Source organism: Lonchura striata, chromosome 1 (genome assembly GCF_046129695.1).
Source record: "Lonchura striata isolate bLonStr1 chromosome 1, bLonStr1.mat, whole genome shotgun sequence".
NCBI classification, from domain to species: Eukaryota; Metazoa; Chordata; class Aves; order Passeriformes; family Estrildidae; genus Lonchura; species Lonchura striata.
The window spans coordinates 93108758-93124941 of NC_134603.1; the positions used below are offsets into that span (position 1 = coordinate 93108758).

Sequence of the window (16184 nt, forward strand, 5' to 3'; positions counted from 1 at the left end):
ACTGGAGGGGTGTGCGCACCCAAGAGTGAACATTCCTTTAGTAATGAACATCCTTACTCTTACTGTAGACCCTAGGAACCCCACAGTCTTTTAAACCTGCAGAATCAGTCTGGGATTCTTTTCAGCAGTGATTGTTTTTTGGTTTTTTTAACAGAGTTGTTTCTCCCTAGCAGTCAGAAAGACTTTCAGACATTGACTCTTCCTCTGTGGCACAGCTAATAAACTCAGCTGTAGAGAGAAATCTCCAAAGCTGTGAAGACTCCCTAGAATCCTCTAGGGATTTCTCACCTACTTTCTGTGGAGAACTCCAGTACTGACCTGTAACAATCCCAAACATTTCTTAGTCCAGTAACTGAAGATACTTTATATATGGCAGAGATTTTATACACAGCCATCGTCTTCAGGAAACACTGGAAATGATTCTCAGACTAGAGGGTAAACTACATCCAGAGACAGCACAATCAGAACATGGGATATTCCTAACTGCAGAAAAGAAACATTCTACAAAAAATTAGGCAGCATAATTAATGGTGGCTAACATTTATGCCCATCATCTTCCTTCTATCTATGGGAACTAAAATTCATAGAGCAGCAAGGTTCCTACATGGTCCATGGCTAAAAGGAGGTATGTGCTTTGAAGAACTTAAGGGAAGAAATTATTTCAGCTACTGGCAAATTATACTAACAGGTTTGTCACTAAAGCATTGTAAAAAAGCATAGCATGTCACTGAAGCAGTTGTATAAAACCATACTAAATTCTTGCAACTGATCAATCATCATGCTTACCCAGAGGTATTTGCACTGTGTGTCACAGGAAAGAGGACAGGACAGCCTCTATGTATGCCAGTCATTTTCTGCACTGGCTGAAGTTGTTTCAAATCACTCCTCTGTCCTCTAATACTGTGGTCACATAATTCTGCTCTGGTTTCTCAGTTCAGATAAAAGGAGTCCACAGGATGCCAGCAGCCTACATAAAACTGATGACAGCAAGGTATCATGAAAGCACTGATACACTACTGCAGTTTTCTCAAGCTAGGCTTTCAGGAGCCAACAGAAGAGGCAAAAGGATATTGCAAAAGGCAATTGTTCAGGTTTTGAAAGATGTTCCTGTGCCACAGTTGGCCAGCTAAGCCAGCCAGATTTTTTGTTCTGCTCACTGCCCAAAGTTGCATGGATGTGTAAGGGAGAATCTGACTCAGTCCCTTGTGTAGCTGCAGAGACAATGAGCTGGATCACAAGCAGAAAAAATATGCTTCCTATTATAATCATTAACTCTATAAACAAGTGTGTAAACAGGCATTCTGCTTCTGGGGCATAGCTTCTATTACTGGTGCTACCTTCATATTCCTATTGAAAAATCAGAGTCAGAAGTCCTCTTTCATAAAAGTGATGGCTCAGCATCATGAAATGTAACGTGCCTGCGCACATTTTACAACAAAAGCTAATGTCTGCTTCTTTTAAAAATGGTTCATTCTCTAAGTTGCACTTCCAAGAATGTCCACAGATAAAATTATTATGTACACACCAAATATTTAAAACTTCAGAAGTTTATTGTCCAGAATAGCTCACATGGTACAGTTAGATTTTTTTTTTTCTTTGTTACAGGGAAATCAAGCAAAACAATAGAAAATTGTATATGGTTAACAGTAAAACAAAAGCCCAGCCTAATAATAGCCCTTTACATCCACCAAGTTATACTTCAGAAAATGGCTAGCCAAACATAAAGAAGTAGAGCATCTGAAAGACAGTTTCATGTTTACGGTAGGGATTCTAAACCAGTGTTAAGGGCATTTTCTGTTCATATTGTTAATATCTTTTTTTTTCATAATAGCAAATTGAAAAAGGTCTATGTGCTTAAGAAGTTAACTACTGCAAGGCTTTCAAACCTCAGTTACCACCTTATAGGTTGATAGTAATGGATAACAAGAGAAAGCACATGACACAGTATTTAAAATATACAGAGACCTATTAAAATCCTAAGACTAAGAGGAAATGGGAACTGAAACTTGAAATTCACAAATAGTACTTTTGCATTCCCTAATCTACATTTGATAAGTTTGCATTCAAACATTTTACAGCTTTTTCGGAAGAAAAGTGTAACACACCCAGGAAAGACTTCAAGGCTTTGCTTTGTATTACTTTGTTGGTGTCTTGTTTTTTGTTTTTTTTTCTTTTAGTAAATGGAATATAGGATGATCTAAACTATAATAAAATGCAGACACATTCCCTCACTTGTTATTAGCGCCCAATAGACCCACTGCTGAAGGCTGAGTATGAGTAAGAATACGAAGAGCTTGCTGAGGCATCAAAGCTTCCTCTCCTAGACCCACTGCGTGAGCCTGAACGCGAGCCAGAGCGAGAGCCAGAGCGAGAGCCAGGTGCCGAGGAGACATTGTAGGGACTGGATATGCCTTTAGAGGAAACAGAGGCTGCTTCCAACAGTTTAAGCCCAGTGATGTCTTCCACCATTGACCGGTTCATTGCATCTTTGTAAGATATTTTAAGCTTGGTCTTGGGGCAGGTCAGAATTTTGGGATAGCTATTGGTGTCTTGTAATTTCTGGGAAGCGCGACCATCTATCAATCCATTCCTAATGGCTTCTTCAATAGTTATTCTTCCACGCACTTCCGGGTCCACAAGACCTCCAGTGAGGTACTGGAATTCAAGGAACCGCTGCCCAGCTTCGTAAGGCAGCCATTTCTCCTTCACCGCTTCAGCTGCTGACATCCTCTTGCGTCCGCCCTTTATGCCTTCAAACCCTATGAAGGCCTTCTGGGCTGGTTTGAGACGTGTGGCCATATCCTGATCGATGATGCCTTGGCTAGTAGCTTCCTGGAGAGAAAGCCTCTGGCCAGTGGTAGGGCATATTATGCCGCCGGTGCAGGCTTGGGCTTCGAGTAACCGCTGCCCAGTGATGCTGTCCACGATGCCCCGCTGTATAGCTTCTGAAATGGAGATTTTCTCCAAGTTTTCTGTGTCAAATATGGCTGCAATAGGACTGCACTCATCGGGGGTCTCTGAGAAAGAACCACTCCTGATCACTGAAGAACTCCTGACACTCAGCACAGTGGGAGACCGAGTCACTGACTCGTGCCGGAACACCTCGTCTGTACCATTACGGCAGGAAATCATGTCTGCAAACTGGGTCAGGCTCAAGCTGCCGGAACGGTACTGGTCAAAAAACTTCCTCTCCACCAGGCCTTTATCAATGGCATCTTGGATGTCATACTGGCTACCTGTTTTTCTGTCAACAAGGACTACTCTACTGCTGCCATCTGATCCTGTGATAGTTATTTCTTCCCATTCACACTCCTGTTCAGCTAATTCTGTGTAGGTGTCATAATCTATGAGGCCTTTGCTGTACGCCTCCTGAACGGACATCTCCCGGTTTGTTTCTGGATCTACAATGACCACCCTGCGCTTCCGAAGGGTATTCTTCTGTGAGGTGTGCACCACCTTTTTCTTCTCTCTCAGGGGCAGAAGACAGAGCCCTGTTGCATCATCTTTTATGCATCTTTCTTTTAGCTGCAAGTAGGTCAAGTTTTCCTCTGTGTTGGGATCAAAGAACCCTTTGGTATCATCACTTGGATCACTAAGGATCTGGTTGAGCTCCTCATTGAAGTAGCCACGCTTGTAGGCCGTCTCTACGGGCAAGCGGTAGCTCTCTTTGGGGTCGATGATCCCTCCAGTAGCGATCTGGGCCTCCAGCAGACGAATGCCATGGCCTCTCTCTATGAGCTCTTTGTTCATTGCTTGGAACAGAGAAATGATGTTTCCAGTTTCTGGGTCTTTGTACCCAGTGACAGCTCTTTCAGCAGAGAGAAGTTTCTCTTTAAATTCAATTCCAACAAGGCCTCTTTTGTAAGCCTCCTCAACAGGCAGCCTCACATTGCTGACAGGATCCACTATGAACCCTGTGGCTGCCTGGGCTTCTAGGAGCTCAAGGGCCGTCCCTGGCCTAACCAAACCTATTTTCATAGCCTGGTAAATGCCAAGTTTCTCTTTAGTAGCCTCATTGTAGATACCAGCAATGCAGCTAGAGCCTTGAAGGAAATCAATAATTCTCTCACTCACTTCTTCCACTGTAATTGCACCTCTTTCCAAGTCATTCCTTGTTGATTCCTTAATGATGCCAGCCTCAAGCAGTGCATCTGCTGAGACAGGCTGCCTGATCCCTTGGAATGACATACTCCTCTTCTGCACTGGAAGGAGGAGCAGACCAGTGTGTGGTTCAATCCTGCATTTTTCCTTCAGCTGCATGTAAGTGACTGCCTTTTTGGTGGTGGGATCAATGAAATTCTTTGTACTGCCTTGGCAGTTGTTCAGCATCCTGTACAGGTCTTTGTCAATCAACCCACGAGATAAAGCTATCTCTTTGGGTAGGAAAACACTGTTGACAGGATCAACTATCCCCCCTACAGCCAGCTGGGCTTCAAGCAGACGAATTCCGGTTTCTCTGTCGACCAGGTTTTTCTTGATGGCTTCAGATACCGGCACAGTTTTGCCTGAGAAAGGATCTTTAAATCCTGTAATAGCTTTTTCTGCTGTGTAGATCTGTTCTCTATCATCGAAGTCAATCAGATCTCTGGCAATAGCACTGTCCACTGTCAATATCTCATTTCGATGTGGGTCTATCACACCTCCTGTTGCTGCTTGGGCTTCTAGGAGCAGGACTGCATTTTCTGCTGTTAGCAGCTGATTCCGTTTGGCCTCAACAAAAGAGTACTTTTGTCTGGGTGAAAGGGACACCCCTGCAATAGCACCTGCCCCTTTCAGGTAGGGCTCAATGTCAGCCGCGACCTCTTCCACCGACCTCTGCCCCTTCAGCAGTTTATCCAGTGTGAGTTTGTCTATCAGCTGACACTCATACAGCTGCATGGCTGTGATCTTCTTCCTCAGCCCACTGAACACCAGCTTGGAGGCATCAATACAGAAGTCTTCCTCGGTCTGGGTAGATCTGTGAGCCCCATATGGGCGCTGCTTGAGTTTCTCAATCTCTCTTTGCAGCCTGAGACGCTCTGACTCCAACTCTGACTGGTTTTTGACAGCGGTCTCTTCCAGTCTGCACCGGTATCTCTCCTCAATCCGTTTGATTTCCATCTGCAGCCTTTCAATCTCACTCCTCAGGCTGTTCTTCTCCCTCTCGCTCTTCTCCCTCTCACACTGGATCTTCCTTATGGATTCCTCTGTTCGGGAGTGCTGGCTCTTCCACTGATTGAGGTCATTCAGAATTTGTTGCTTCTCACTTTCCAGGCGTTGCTTCAGACGTGATTCTGACTCCAGGGTAACTTTCAAACGGTTCAGCTCCTCTTCTAGTCTCTGCAGTCTGGCTTTGTCTTGCTCCAAAGCACTCATTTTTATCAGCAGGGTTTCTCTTTCTTGCATAATCTGACTACATTGACTTTTGGATTCTTGAATCCTACTGGATGCCTAAAATTGTGGAGGAGAAATAAACCAAGAAAGGATGGTTAGAGTTTGTGCTGGTCAGAGCTATGCCCTCTGCCTACAGTGCTCTCCAGCCTGTCATTTAACCTCCAGCAAGCTCCCACTGGAAAACATTCTAGTCACAGAGGCACTTTACCCAAGATTACAGACACATATGAACCACAGAAGGCACATTATCCCTTCACTTACAGTGTCTTCAGTCCTGACAGAGACTCAAGAGACTCCATTCTGTTACCCATAGCCTCGACCTTCAGCTGATTTAGTTCTCTGTAACTTTTTGATGCTTCTCACAGTACACTGACAAATACACAGCGCATTTGAGACTCATAAATAGCCTGATGCTCAGCAGATGTCCTGGCAGCCCTACTAATCCAGGGGAATTTGTATCAGCTAAGGACTGGCCATACATGGATTAAAAAGGAAACTTATGACTCAATTTTTGCTTTGCTGTTAGTTTCACATGTCACTCGAAATAATGATACCTGTGTTGCCTTCCATTTTAATTCATGCAGTTCCTTCATATATGCATATGCACAAACATCCACAAGCATGCATGTTTGTATGCAGTCCATATTAAACTGAATACAAGTTTATCTACTTGTAATACATGCATATATATGTGTACATATATATATATATATATATAAATATACATATATGCACAGGTGTTATATAATCCTAAATGTTAGTATTTTTTTAATATCAGTATTAGGATTTTTAGAATAAAGGAAAGAAAAACTGAATAAAGGATATGAGAAAAGAAATATAAGGGACAAGTCTAGGAAAAAATACATTTTCACAAGTGCTCCCTTGTACATATTTAAAGAGTAGTTCTTTGTACAAGAAACAAGAAGGCAGAAGAACAAAATATTAAATTTTTTTTTTGTTTAACTTGTTTATGTTGTCACCTAAAGTTCAAGAAGTAAGGGCCAATAGTAAAATTTGCAAATGCCCTTAGTGACTTAGGAACATAAATCCCCAAAACAGTCCATGAAAGATAGGCTTTTCGTACCTTAGGTACAGCTGACAATATGACTCTTAATCCTCACTTGGAGTCAACATCTTACCCAGTTAATCAGCACCTTGACAGCTTGTTGGTTCTGGGGTTTTTAGCCAGTTTAGTTTGTGACAGCACTCAGGTCAGCCTCAAAGGATGGCTTTAACCCATCCTGGCTGAAACAGCCTGGGAAGCACACAGCCAGCAGGGAACTGTTAAAACACAGTGGTACTCCACATGCTCCCATTTTTCTCTAGGATGGTTTGCTGGACACTGGCACAGAACACAGATTTCTTCTGGGGCAAAGCCTGAGAACAAAGCTCTCCTAGGTGATGATAGCTTATGGCTCCCTAGAACAGCTCCCAGGGAGTAAAGAGGCTAAGGAAGAGGCCAAATCCTGCCATTTTTATTTAAAACTTAACCAAGAGGAAGGGTCATAAAGAGGATGTCAGTCACAAGTACAGTGACTTCAAACAGCAAAGGGTGAATTAATTTGTTCAAATCAACAACTGCAATTAATATATATTTGAGAAACAGTAAAGCTGGGATCAAAATATGTGTGAATACCTCTAGAGCTTGCTTTTGGAATTTTTCAATTTCCTGTCTCAATTTTTCCCTTTCTTTCTGTAAATCATTAAGCAACCCCTGAAGTTCCAGGGTTTGCTTGCTGCTCATTTGAAGCTGATTCTTTAGTTCAGCAATGGTGGTATTTTTCTCATCAACTTCATTTCTGACCATTCTGAGGTCATCGTACTCCAATCTAACATTTCGCAGCTCCTCCTCCAGTAATAAGTGTTCCTTGGTAAGGTTCTCGGTGAGAGACTGAAGCCTTTCGATCTCTATTTTGCACTCATTCAAGGCTTTGCTTTTTTCCTCAGAGGTTTTCTGTAAGTGCTCATATCGTAGGTGAGCCTGTTTTAATTGCTCCTGTTCTTGGACCAACTGACGACGTAAAGTCTCAATATCAGACGTGTATTTTCTCAACTCTTCCATGTATCTTTGCTTCTCTCTCACATGACCATCTAATACTTCTCTTTGGTGTCTAAGGTCATCTTCATTCCTCTTCTTTACAATAGATACTTCCTCTATCTGCTGTGTGAGATTAGTTATTTTAACCGATTGGTCTCTCAGAGATCTCCTCATGCCTTCTATTTCCTCCTCCAGTTTTTTCCTCCTGGATGTTTCCTCCATTAAATTTTTGTTCTGTCTGCAAAGCTCCTCCTCCAGCTTATGTTTCTGGATCTGCAAGTCTTTTACAGTGCTCTGGAACTTTGCACTTTCTTGATCCCTGCCTTTTTTCTCTTGTGAAACTCTTTCATAGTCAATTTTCAGCCTGGCCAGTTCCTGCTCTTGAATCCTTAGCTTGTTAATTGTCTCAGTTGCACTTGTGTTCGCTTTCTGCAGGTCAAACTGGACTCTTTTCAACTGACTGTTCTCATCCTCCACTTCTTTCCTCTGACTTGTTTCTACATCCAACAACTTTCTCAGCCTTTCAATCTCTTTGTTTCTTTCCTTAATGGTTTTAGAAGCATCATCAAGTGACTGTTTGTACCGCATGCTCTCATCCGAGTGTCTCTGAATAACTTGTTTTAGCTCAATCTCCAGCTGCTGTTTCTTCTGAGAAAGCTCTGAGCCAGCTGCCTTCTGCTGCTGAGCATTCTCTTCTATTTTCCGTAGATTATCTGTTGTCTGACTTATCGTATTCTTCAGTCTCCTAATTTCCTCACACAAATTCCTATTTTCTCTCATGGCATTATCAAGCTGTGCTCTATAATTATTTGTCTCCTCTTCCTTTTGCATGGTGACCTGGTGAATTGTGTTCTTTGTGATATTAATCTCAGTTTCATATTTGTTCTTTAAACTAATAATTTCCTCATCATAACTGTTTCTTACCTTAGCCAATTCATTTTCAAGTTCCCATCGGCTTTTAGCCTCTTCCTGAAGCTGAAGCTTTAGCCTTTCCAGCTCCTTAGTTTTATCCTGAATAGTTGAGGCAGCCTCCTCAAGAGCCTGCTTGTATCTTGAGTTGTCTTCCCCACGAAGCTGAATGATCTGTTTCAGCTCCAGCTCTAACTGATGCTTCTGCTGTGACACCTCAGAACTGCAAGCCTTCTGCTGGAGAGCATCTTCTTCTGCCCTCCGCCTTTGGTCTGTTGTCTGCAGGATGGCATCGTTCAGCCTCACGATCTCATCCTTAAGGTCTCTGTTCTCTCTTGTCAGTCTGTCAACCTGGGCTCTGAGGCCTTTTGCATCATCATCTTTTTGTGCAGCTATCTGTTGGATTGTTGTCTTCTTAATATTAATTTCTGTTTCATACTTGTTCTTTAAATTACTCATCTCCTCGCTAAACTGGTTTCTTACCTTAGCCAGCTCATTTTCATACTCCCTCTTCCGTGTGCCTTCGTCCTGAAGAAGAACCCTTAATCTTTCTATCTCGTACTCCTTCTCCTTGATGACCTTCTCAGACTCTAACTTCTGCCAGCCGAGGCTGTCTTTCTCATTTTGCCTTGTTTTTTGCAGTTGGTCATAGTCATTCTTCTGCTGCTCATATCTATCCTCCAGCAACTTCCTTTTCCTTTTCTCATCTTCAGTCTCATAAGTCAACCTGGTTATTCTGTCATTTAGATCCTTTATTTGAGCATAGCATTTGTCTAGGTTTTGCTTAGCAGAATTCCCATCCATTTCAGCTTGTCTTTTCATTTCTTCCAAACTCATCAGCTTTGCTTTGAGCTGAGAAATGTCCATCTGGTACTTCTGCAGATTTTGCTCCAGGAATTTATGTTTGTTGCTTGTCTCTGAATTGGAATCCCTAGCAAGTCTGAGTTCTTCTTCCAGAAGTTCAATTTTGGTGTTTTTCATCTGCAACATGATAGCAGGAAAACAAACAAACAGAAAAACTCCCATAAATATTTGTGACAACTGTTTCAAAATCATCACATACAATAATATATATAGTAACATTGACCACTTAAAAATTAATGTATTTGCTGCTTCAAATTCTGTAATCTTTATTTATTCAGAGTCAAGCCTTATTCAGAAATCAGCATATAATGACTTTCAGAGGGGAAAAGATACTTTATGGAGGGAGGGAGGTGCATTACTGACACTAAAATGTGGTGTAGCAGAAGTTCACCAGCGAAATATGGAACAGTCACCTTTAGAACCTCCCCAGTTTTCAAACAGGTGAAAATCACATTCCACATATGCAACTTCTTAAATGGGCCTCTCTGTTTCACTGAGCTGCATCGAATCAGAAGCTGCTTCTTTCAAAACACTTTAGAATATGGTCTAAAATGAGGTGCCCTCAACCATGAGGAGCAAGTTTTCAACACTGAAGTAGCTGTGCTGTCACCGAGGTCAAGGCTGGGATGCACAGGGAAGGATCACTCATGTGCCTTGATGAGCACGTCCTTATTTACCAAGGAGACCAGTTCTCTACCTCACTTCACACACGACCTTGGAGGTCACTTTGTAAAACACTGTACTCTTTCACAAAAGATGCATGACACTGCTAATATGCCTCCTTTGTAGGACACCTCTGAGTTCTGGATATAGTATTGTGAGCTATTTTATACTGTACTTTCTGCCTCTGATCAGTGATAGTTTTCTAATCTGCGATAAAAATGAAAGCTACAGAAAATAAAAGATTTAGAATACCTTCAGATCCTCCATGCTCTTTAACATTTCACTCAAGAATCTGTAATAATCTCCTGATCTTGTAAGAAGCTCTATATAGCGGGACTGAGCCTCATTAGCCTTGAAAAGAAACAGAATTGTTAGCAGCTTGTACTAGAGTTAGACATGAAAATACCTATGCCCAGACCATTTAATGGATTCCAATCTACTTGAGCAAACACATCACTTGACAAAGTAAGAAGCAGATTCTACTCCTCACAAATTCACACAACTTTCTGAAGACTCTAAAAGTGTGAATTCTTCCTTATGAAAAATCCACACCTTTTTTGTTTTTTCAGGATTGTCTGCCCCCCATTGCTGATGTGATATTAAATTTAAGCCTTCATCCCCTGGTTCATCACGCTCTTCCTGTCTGACAGTCACAAGTAACCCAAGCTAAATTTTTAATAGCAGTTAATTCCCAGGCTGAAAGTGACTAAACCACTTGGGGCATAAATCTACCTTTCTCACAGTATGTATGCAGTGGACACTGAATAGGAATGAGATAAATTCCTGAGGGCTAATCTAATGTCTGAACAAGCCCAGGTCTGATTTTACAGCACAATGAGTATTCTGCACTAATTCGTTGTGCTTACGTGCTTAGCACACATTACCAGTGACAGTGCTAAGTATTAGAATACACCTGGGTATGACTCACAAGGGCTCACACAGACAAACAAGTGCATTCAAAAGACCGAAGGGAGAGAAAAAAGGTACCTCTTGTAGAATTAGGACTGCAGGAGACTGAACCACACTCTTCTTGATAGGTATGTTGAGCAATGTTTCTAATCCCGAACTGTAGGAAGCAACCTGTAGTTCATAATCCTGAAAAACAAGACAAAAAGCAAGACCCATTTAGAAACTGCCAAAGAATTCTCTGTGAATCTATTTCAGAAAATGAAAGTTTTTGGGTTGTTTTGTTTTCTTAATGGAAAGCTACATTTTCCCCTTGTTTATATTTCTGACCACGTAGAGATAATCCTCTGTCATAAACAGAAGCTCATCAGTTCAAGTACCCCAGTGAAGATTCATGGAGGAGAATGACAAGGGAAAAAGAGGAAAAACATTTTACAAAAACAAGAAGACAACTGTTTGTGTAAGTTGAGGGCTACACGGAGATGAAAAATATTCACTGGAGTAACTGGTCTAAGTACTGTAATCCACCAAAACTTCATCAGAAATAACATTATCTGCATCTCTTTTGTATCACATATGCCATGTCATATATACAGCAAAAACTTTGTCACAGAGAGTAAGACTGATCTGGAGAAAGCATGGATAAAAAGATGACAAAAATTCAAGGACCACAAAACCATTCTCTGTATGTTCCTGATTCTCATGGCTATTGCACACCATTCCTTTTGCTAATCTGCATTTGTCTTGCCTCCTAGATCAGATCCTAATGAGACTTATTTCATTAAGTACCAATCGGTTCTTGAATTCCTCATATTTTTTAACACATGAACTGGAAAATTTGGTCTGGCTAGAAGGAGGCTTTGATTCACCTGAAGAGAAGCTCTCACTGGTATCTGCTGGATGATCCCATAGTCTTCAGGTGGCAAGTACACAAATTCCTTTCATTGTTTTTTTTACTCAAAAGTACTTCACTCCAGCAATTTCTGTACACACACACCAGGGAGCTGACTTTTCACCGTCAGCAGAGCAGAGACAATGGGATGAGCCTGACCATGAAAAACCACACCCCACAAAAATGCTGAGATCCAAGTACCTTAATTGCAGCTGAGCACTGATCTGCATGCTTGAGAAGCTCCTCAACTTTGTCTCGCTTCCCACAGATTTCACTGTGCAAGTTCTGCCAAAAGAAAAGTGAGCCGTGAAACACTCCTGCAAGATTTACCAGTATTTCCTCCTGTACACACTACCTCCATCAGAAAGCACCAGCAGCAGGAGACTACTGCAGCCCCTGAGGGTGAGACCTGAAACAAACTGTACCTGGACAGTTTTTACAACAGCAAGCTCTTTGGGCATGAGAAGGTTTTTCTGAGAGAGAACACTCAGCAACTGACAAACCCCCAGAGCTGGGAAGGCAGAGTTCCTTGACTTTAGCTCAGATGTATTTACTTGATTTTTATTTTTGTGCTGTAATTTGTCCCATAAGTTGCACCATCTTACAGTCCCTTGAATTAATTCAAAGCTGATGTGTAAAAGTGTCAGTGAATGTGTAGGAGCCAAACACAGTCTTGTTCATAATCTGTTGCAGTGCTGACAGAAAGTAATGAGGACAATAATATTTCCTCCCTCCTGCCTTCTACATATGTGGTGTTTTTTGGTAGCTTGCATACTTTATAACTCAAAACAGGCCACTGTATTGCCGACTGCGTTGATATTGATATTTTCTGTATAGCAAAACAATTTAAAATCCAGATAACTGAAGACAACTCCTTCAGGTGCTGCATACCTTCTGATCATGTAGGTATCTCATGATAGTGTTGGAATCACACAGCTTCATAGACTCAATAGCATCCTGCCGGCGCTTGGCATCACAGATCCACTTGCTAAGAGCCTGGTAGAGATCTCGGTAGGTTTTCAGCTGTTTGATCTGCCTTTCTAAATCCCATGACCTAGGGAAAAAAAAGGGAAAAACTTATCAAAATGAAAAGTGCATTCTCTTTCTCTCTCTTTTTACAGTTTTCAGAAATAAGACACAGAAATAAAGTTACATAAAACTGTGGGAAGCTCTGAAAAGGAGATTCTGAACAAAAATTTTCAATAAATGAGAATTGTACTGGTTATTAGTCACTCAATATGGGGTTTTAATGCCTGACTTTTGAGTAACTCTAATACACAGAGGTTGGGCCTTCCTGCCAAAGTGAGGAATGAATAAAACTTGCAGTGATAAAAACCAAGTTTGTTGACTTCAGTACTCTTGTTCTCAATGTTCACTGGAGAACCAGCAACCAGTTAGGACTATATTTTATCCTCAGATAAAAACAAAATAAAACAAACTAAAACAAGTCATACCCCAACCTCCACCTCTCCCCCTCAAAGAATCAGAATATGCCTTCTGTTCACAATTCAGATTCAAGGTTCGATTTTGTTACTTAATTCTTAGTGTTACTTTTTTAACCCTCAAGTACAGGGTGTTGAGGAATAAGCATAGTTGCTTTTTTGAGGGGGAAAATGCTGACTGGAAGTACTTAGTCCAACAGCATTAGCAAGAATTAAAAAAAAATTTGAACAACTCTTTAGCACACAGGTTAGACATTTGCATGGCTAACTACATTTTTCTGTTTGGTCTTACACAATTCCTTTTGAAGTATGTTCAACCTATTCACAATTGCTCGAGTCTTACTGCCCTGAAGTCACCATTTGTACTTTGGAAGCAAAGGTTAGTGCACATCAGGTCACTGCTAAGATGATCTTGGTAGCAACAGCAATAAGGAAAACACTCTGAAAACATGAACAAACCTGTTATCTATCTGCTTATCAGCCCTCTGCCAGCGGTCTATTAGCTGGGTAACTTTGTCACAGTACTTTCCAATGTCCATGTCATACAGGGTGTATGACTGGCAAGACTGTGAGTGAATCTGAAGTGTTCTCTGCAGCTCATTTTCCAAGGTATTCAGTAATGACTTCTTCATATTTAGGTCTGCTTTCATTTTCTGAAGAAAAAACCAAAATGTTGTCATTTAATTTATTCTTGAGAAGACACTGATACTTAACTGATTCAACAGCATGCACAGTACGTTTGGCTCTAAAGATGTTGTTTTTAACTCAGTAAGGTATGTATAGTGATATCAGCTGGACTTAACCTGTTTAAAGTGAAATACCTATTTTGATACACAGCTCAGCTTAAAGATGTGTTTAAAGTTAGACTAAATAATTCGCTAAACCAAAGCCCTCTGCTATTACATTCTGAAGCTAACATTTCAGTTTCTCAGAACTCTGCAGAGCAGTTACCAGATCAGAGCCTTGCTTGTTCCTAGAAAAAACTGGCTAGAAAATTTCACTGAAGTATAAAAGATTCTTACACTTGCCACAGCTGTGGAATCAAGATTCAGGAGTGGCATATTCAGTTTTTAAACACCTAAAAATCTGCACAGATTTTCTTTTTGTTTGTTTTCCTATTTACATTTTTATAAATATCTTCCATGGAGATGTTTCTTCACACACACACTTGTTTAGGTACACACACTGTGGGCATCACCAAATAGAATATACAGCAGCAGCACAGGCACTGGTCTGCTTTGCAGCCCCCAGTCACAGGGATGGCTACAGCCTTCAGTGACATGCTCAAGCTGTTTTTGGTTGTTTATTTTTTTTTGTAGTTCAAATTTACACCAGCTAAGAACAACTCCCAGATGTGGCCTTGCACAGGATACCCAAGAGTCACACTACTTGTCTGAGAGCATTGTCCAAATGCTTCTTTAACTCTGTCAGGCTTGGTGCTGTGACCACTTCCCCAGGGAGCCTGTTCCAGTGCCCAGCCCACTGCTGGATGAAGAACCTTTTCCTGAAGCCCAGCCTAAACTTCTCCAGACACAGCTCCTTCCTGTTCCTTTGGGTCCTGCCACTGGTCACCACAGAGAAGAGATCAGTGTCTGCCCCTCCTCTAGTGAAGGAGCTGTAGACCTCAATGAGGTCTCCCCTCAGTGTTCTCTTTTCTTTGATCTGTTTTCTGAGCAGACCAAGTGACCTCAGCTGCTCCTCATAGGGTTTCCTCAAAGCCCTTCACCATTCTCACAGCCCTCCTTTGGACTCTGTCTAATAACTTTATATATTTTTTATCTTGTGGCACCCAAAACTGAACACAGGACGCAAGGGGAGGCAGCACCAGTGCAGAGCAGAGCAGGACAATCCCCTCCCTTGACCAGCCAGCAAGAATATGTTTGATTTACAAAGTATTACATGTCTATACATTAAAAAAAAACCAAAGCCAACAGGATCAGCAGTTCTATCTCCTGTGGTTTTGGAAGGGTTTCCCCCAGCTCAATTTATCAGTGCTGGCAGCTACGAATTTTGCTTTTGTGTGTCCTTGGGTTTTGGCCCCTCACCTTCAGACAAGCTCGATAAGCCTCCACTTTATCAAGATCCAAAGGAACAGTCTCCTCTTCAGACAGTCTGACTTCAAAAACTCTGATCACATCTTCTGTTTGCAGAATAACCTGGAGCAGACACCTCAGTGCATTCAAGCTAAAGTAAATGATACAAGGCAAATCCATTATGGACCAAGGAAGGAACAGTAATATTTTTAATTAATTGCAGATGATTGGTCAAAGATAATAGGTAACACAAGAAATTTCTGTGATACCCATGCTTCTCACCTTATTTTTTTTAAGTGCTCCAGAAAAGAGAAGAAATTTATGTCTGTTTCTATCAACATGAACACAATTTGCAGAGAAGGTGTAGTACTACTAGTAACAAAATGCAGCTTTCTGGACTAAGAATTATAGGAGAAAGTGAATATTTATTGCAATAGCCTCAATTTACTTACCTGTCTAAGTAGCCAGCAGAAACACCATTAATATTTTCCAGTTTTTGAAAGAGAGCATTTATCTCTGATTGCAAGTACACATACTTCTCACAGCCTCTGAAGTTAGGCAGCAAGTCCTTATGCTTATTGAGGGTTTCAGCCATTATTTGAGAGTCGTTCTGCACACCCTAAGGAAAAAGAGAGAATGCCTGGTTGACATATTTTTTGTTGGCTGAACGATCATTCTATTCCATATTCATATGGAATTGGTCTCCTTATCCAAGCAGTCTGCTCTTACATAACTAGCTTGACTGAGGTTGCTTTCCTCAAGGCAAGCACTATTGAGCAATTTCTTTTTTATCCACAATAGGTTGCATGTCTTTTTAAGCATCTACACTCCAAAACTCAGCTCAGAAAGACCAGAAGGTCTTTCTTCTCTTGAGACCTTTGCAACCTCATTTCCCCATGGGAATTTCTCATGTGCTGAACCTATTACCTTTCTGCACCAATCTTCCCTCCATAGTCTCCTACAAATCTAAAGAGCTAGGAAAGGGATAGTAAGTCTCGTGTATCCAATCTGTATCCCACAGACAGCACTCTACAGGTAGGTGGTTAAGTGAAGTGCTTGGAAAA

At 41.4% G+C, this 16184-nt stretch overlaps 1 protein-coding gene across 3 annotated transcripts in view; it reads right to left on the bottom strand.

The window, feature by feature from the left end:
- Nucleotides 1-1529: 1529 nt before the first annotated feature.
- The window catches only part of DSP (desmoplakin), a 38868-nt gene continuing 24213 nt past the window's right edge, over nt 1530-16184 (bottom strand). The window contains exons 16-24 of one of the 3 annotated variants that reach the window (XM_021534575.2): nt 15573-15739; nt 15133-15271; nt 13547-13740; nt 12537-12699; nt 11847-11930; nt 10835-10942; nt 10100-10198; nt 7010-9301; nt 1530-5430 (exon numbers count right to left, since the gene is read on the bottom strand). In XM_021534575.2, coding sequence (XP_021390250.1) covers nt 2239-5430; nt 7010-9301; nt 10100-10198; nt 10835-10942; nt 11847-11930; nt 12537-12699; nt 13547-13740; nt 15133-15271; nt 15573-15739 — 6438 coding nt within the window. In that variant the 3' untranslated portion in view covers nt 1530-2238. The remainder of the gene's footprint in view (nt 5431-7009; nt 9302-10099; nt 10199-10834; nt 10943-11846; nt 11931-12536; nt 12700-13546; nt 13741-15132; nt 15272-15572; nt 15740-16184) is intronic. The other 2 variants (XM_021534594.2, XM_021534586.3) reach the window with 2 other exon arrangements.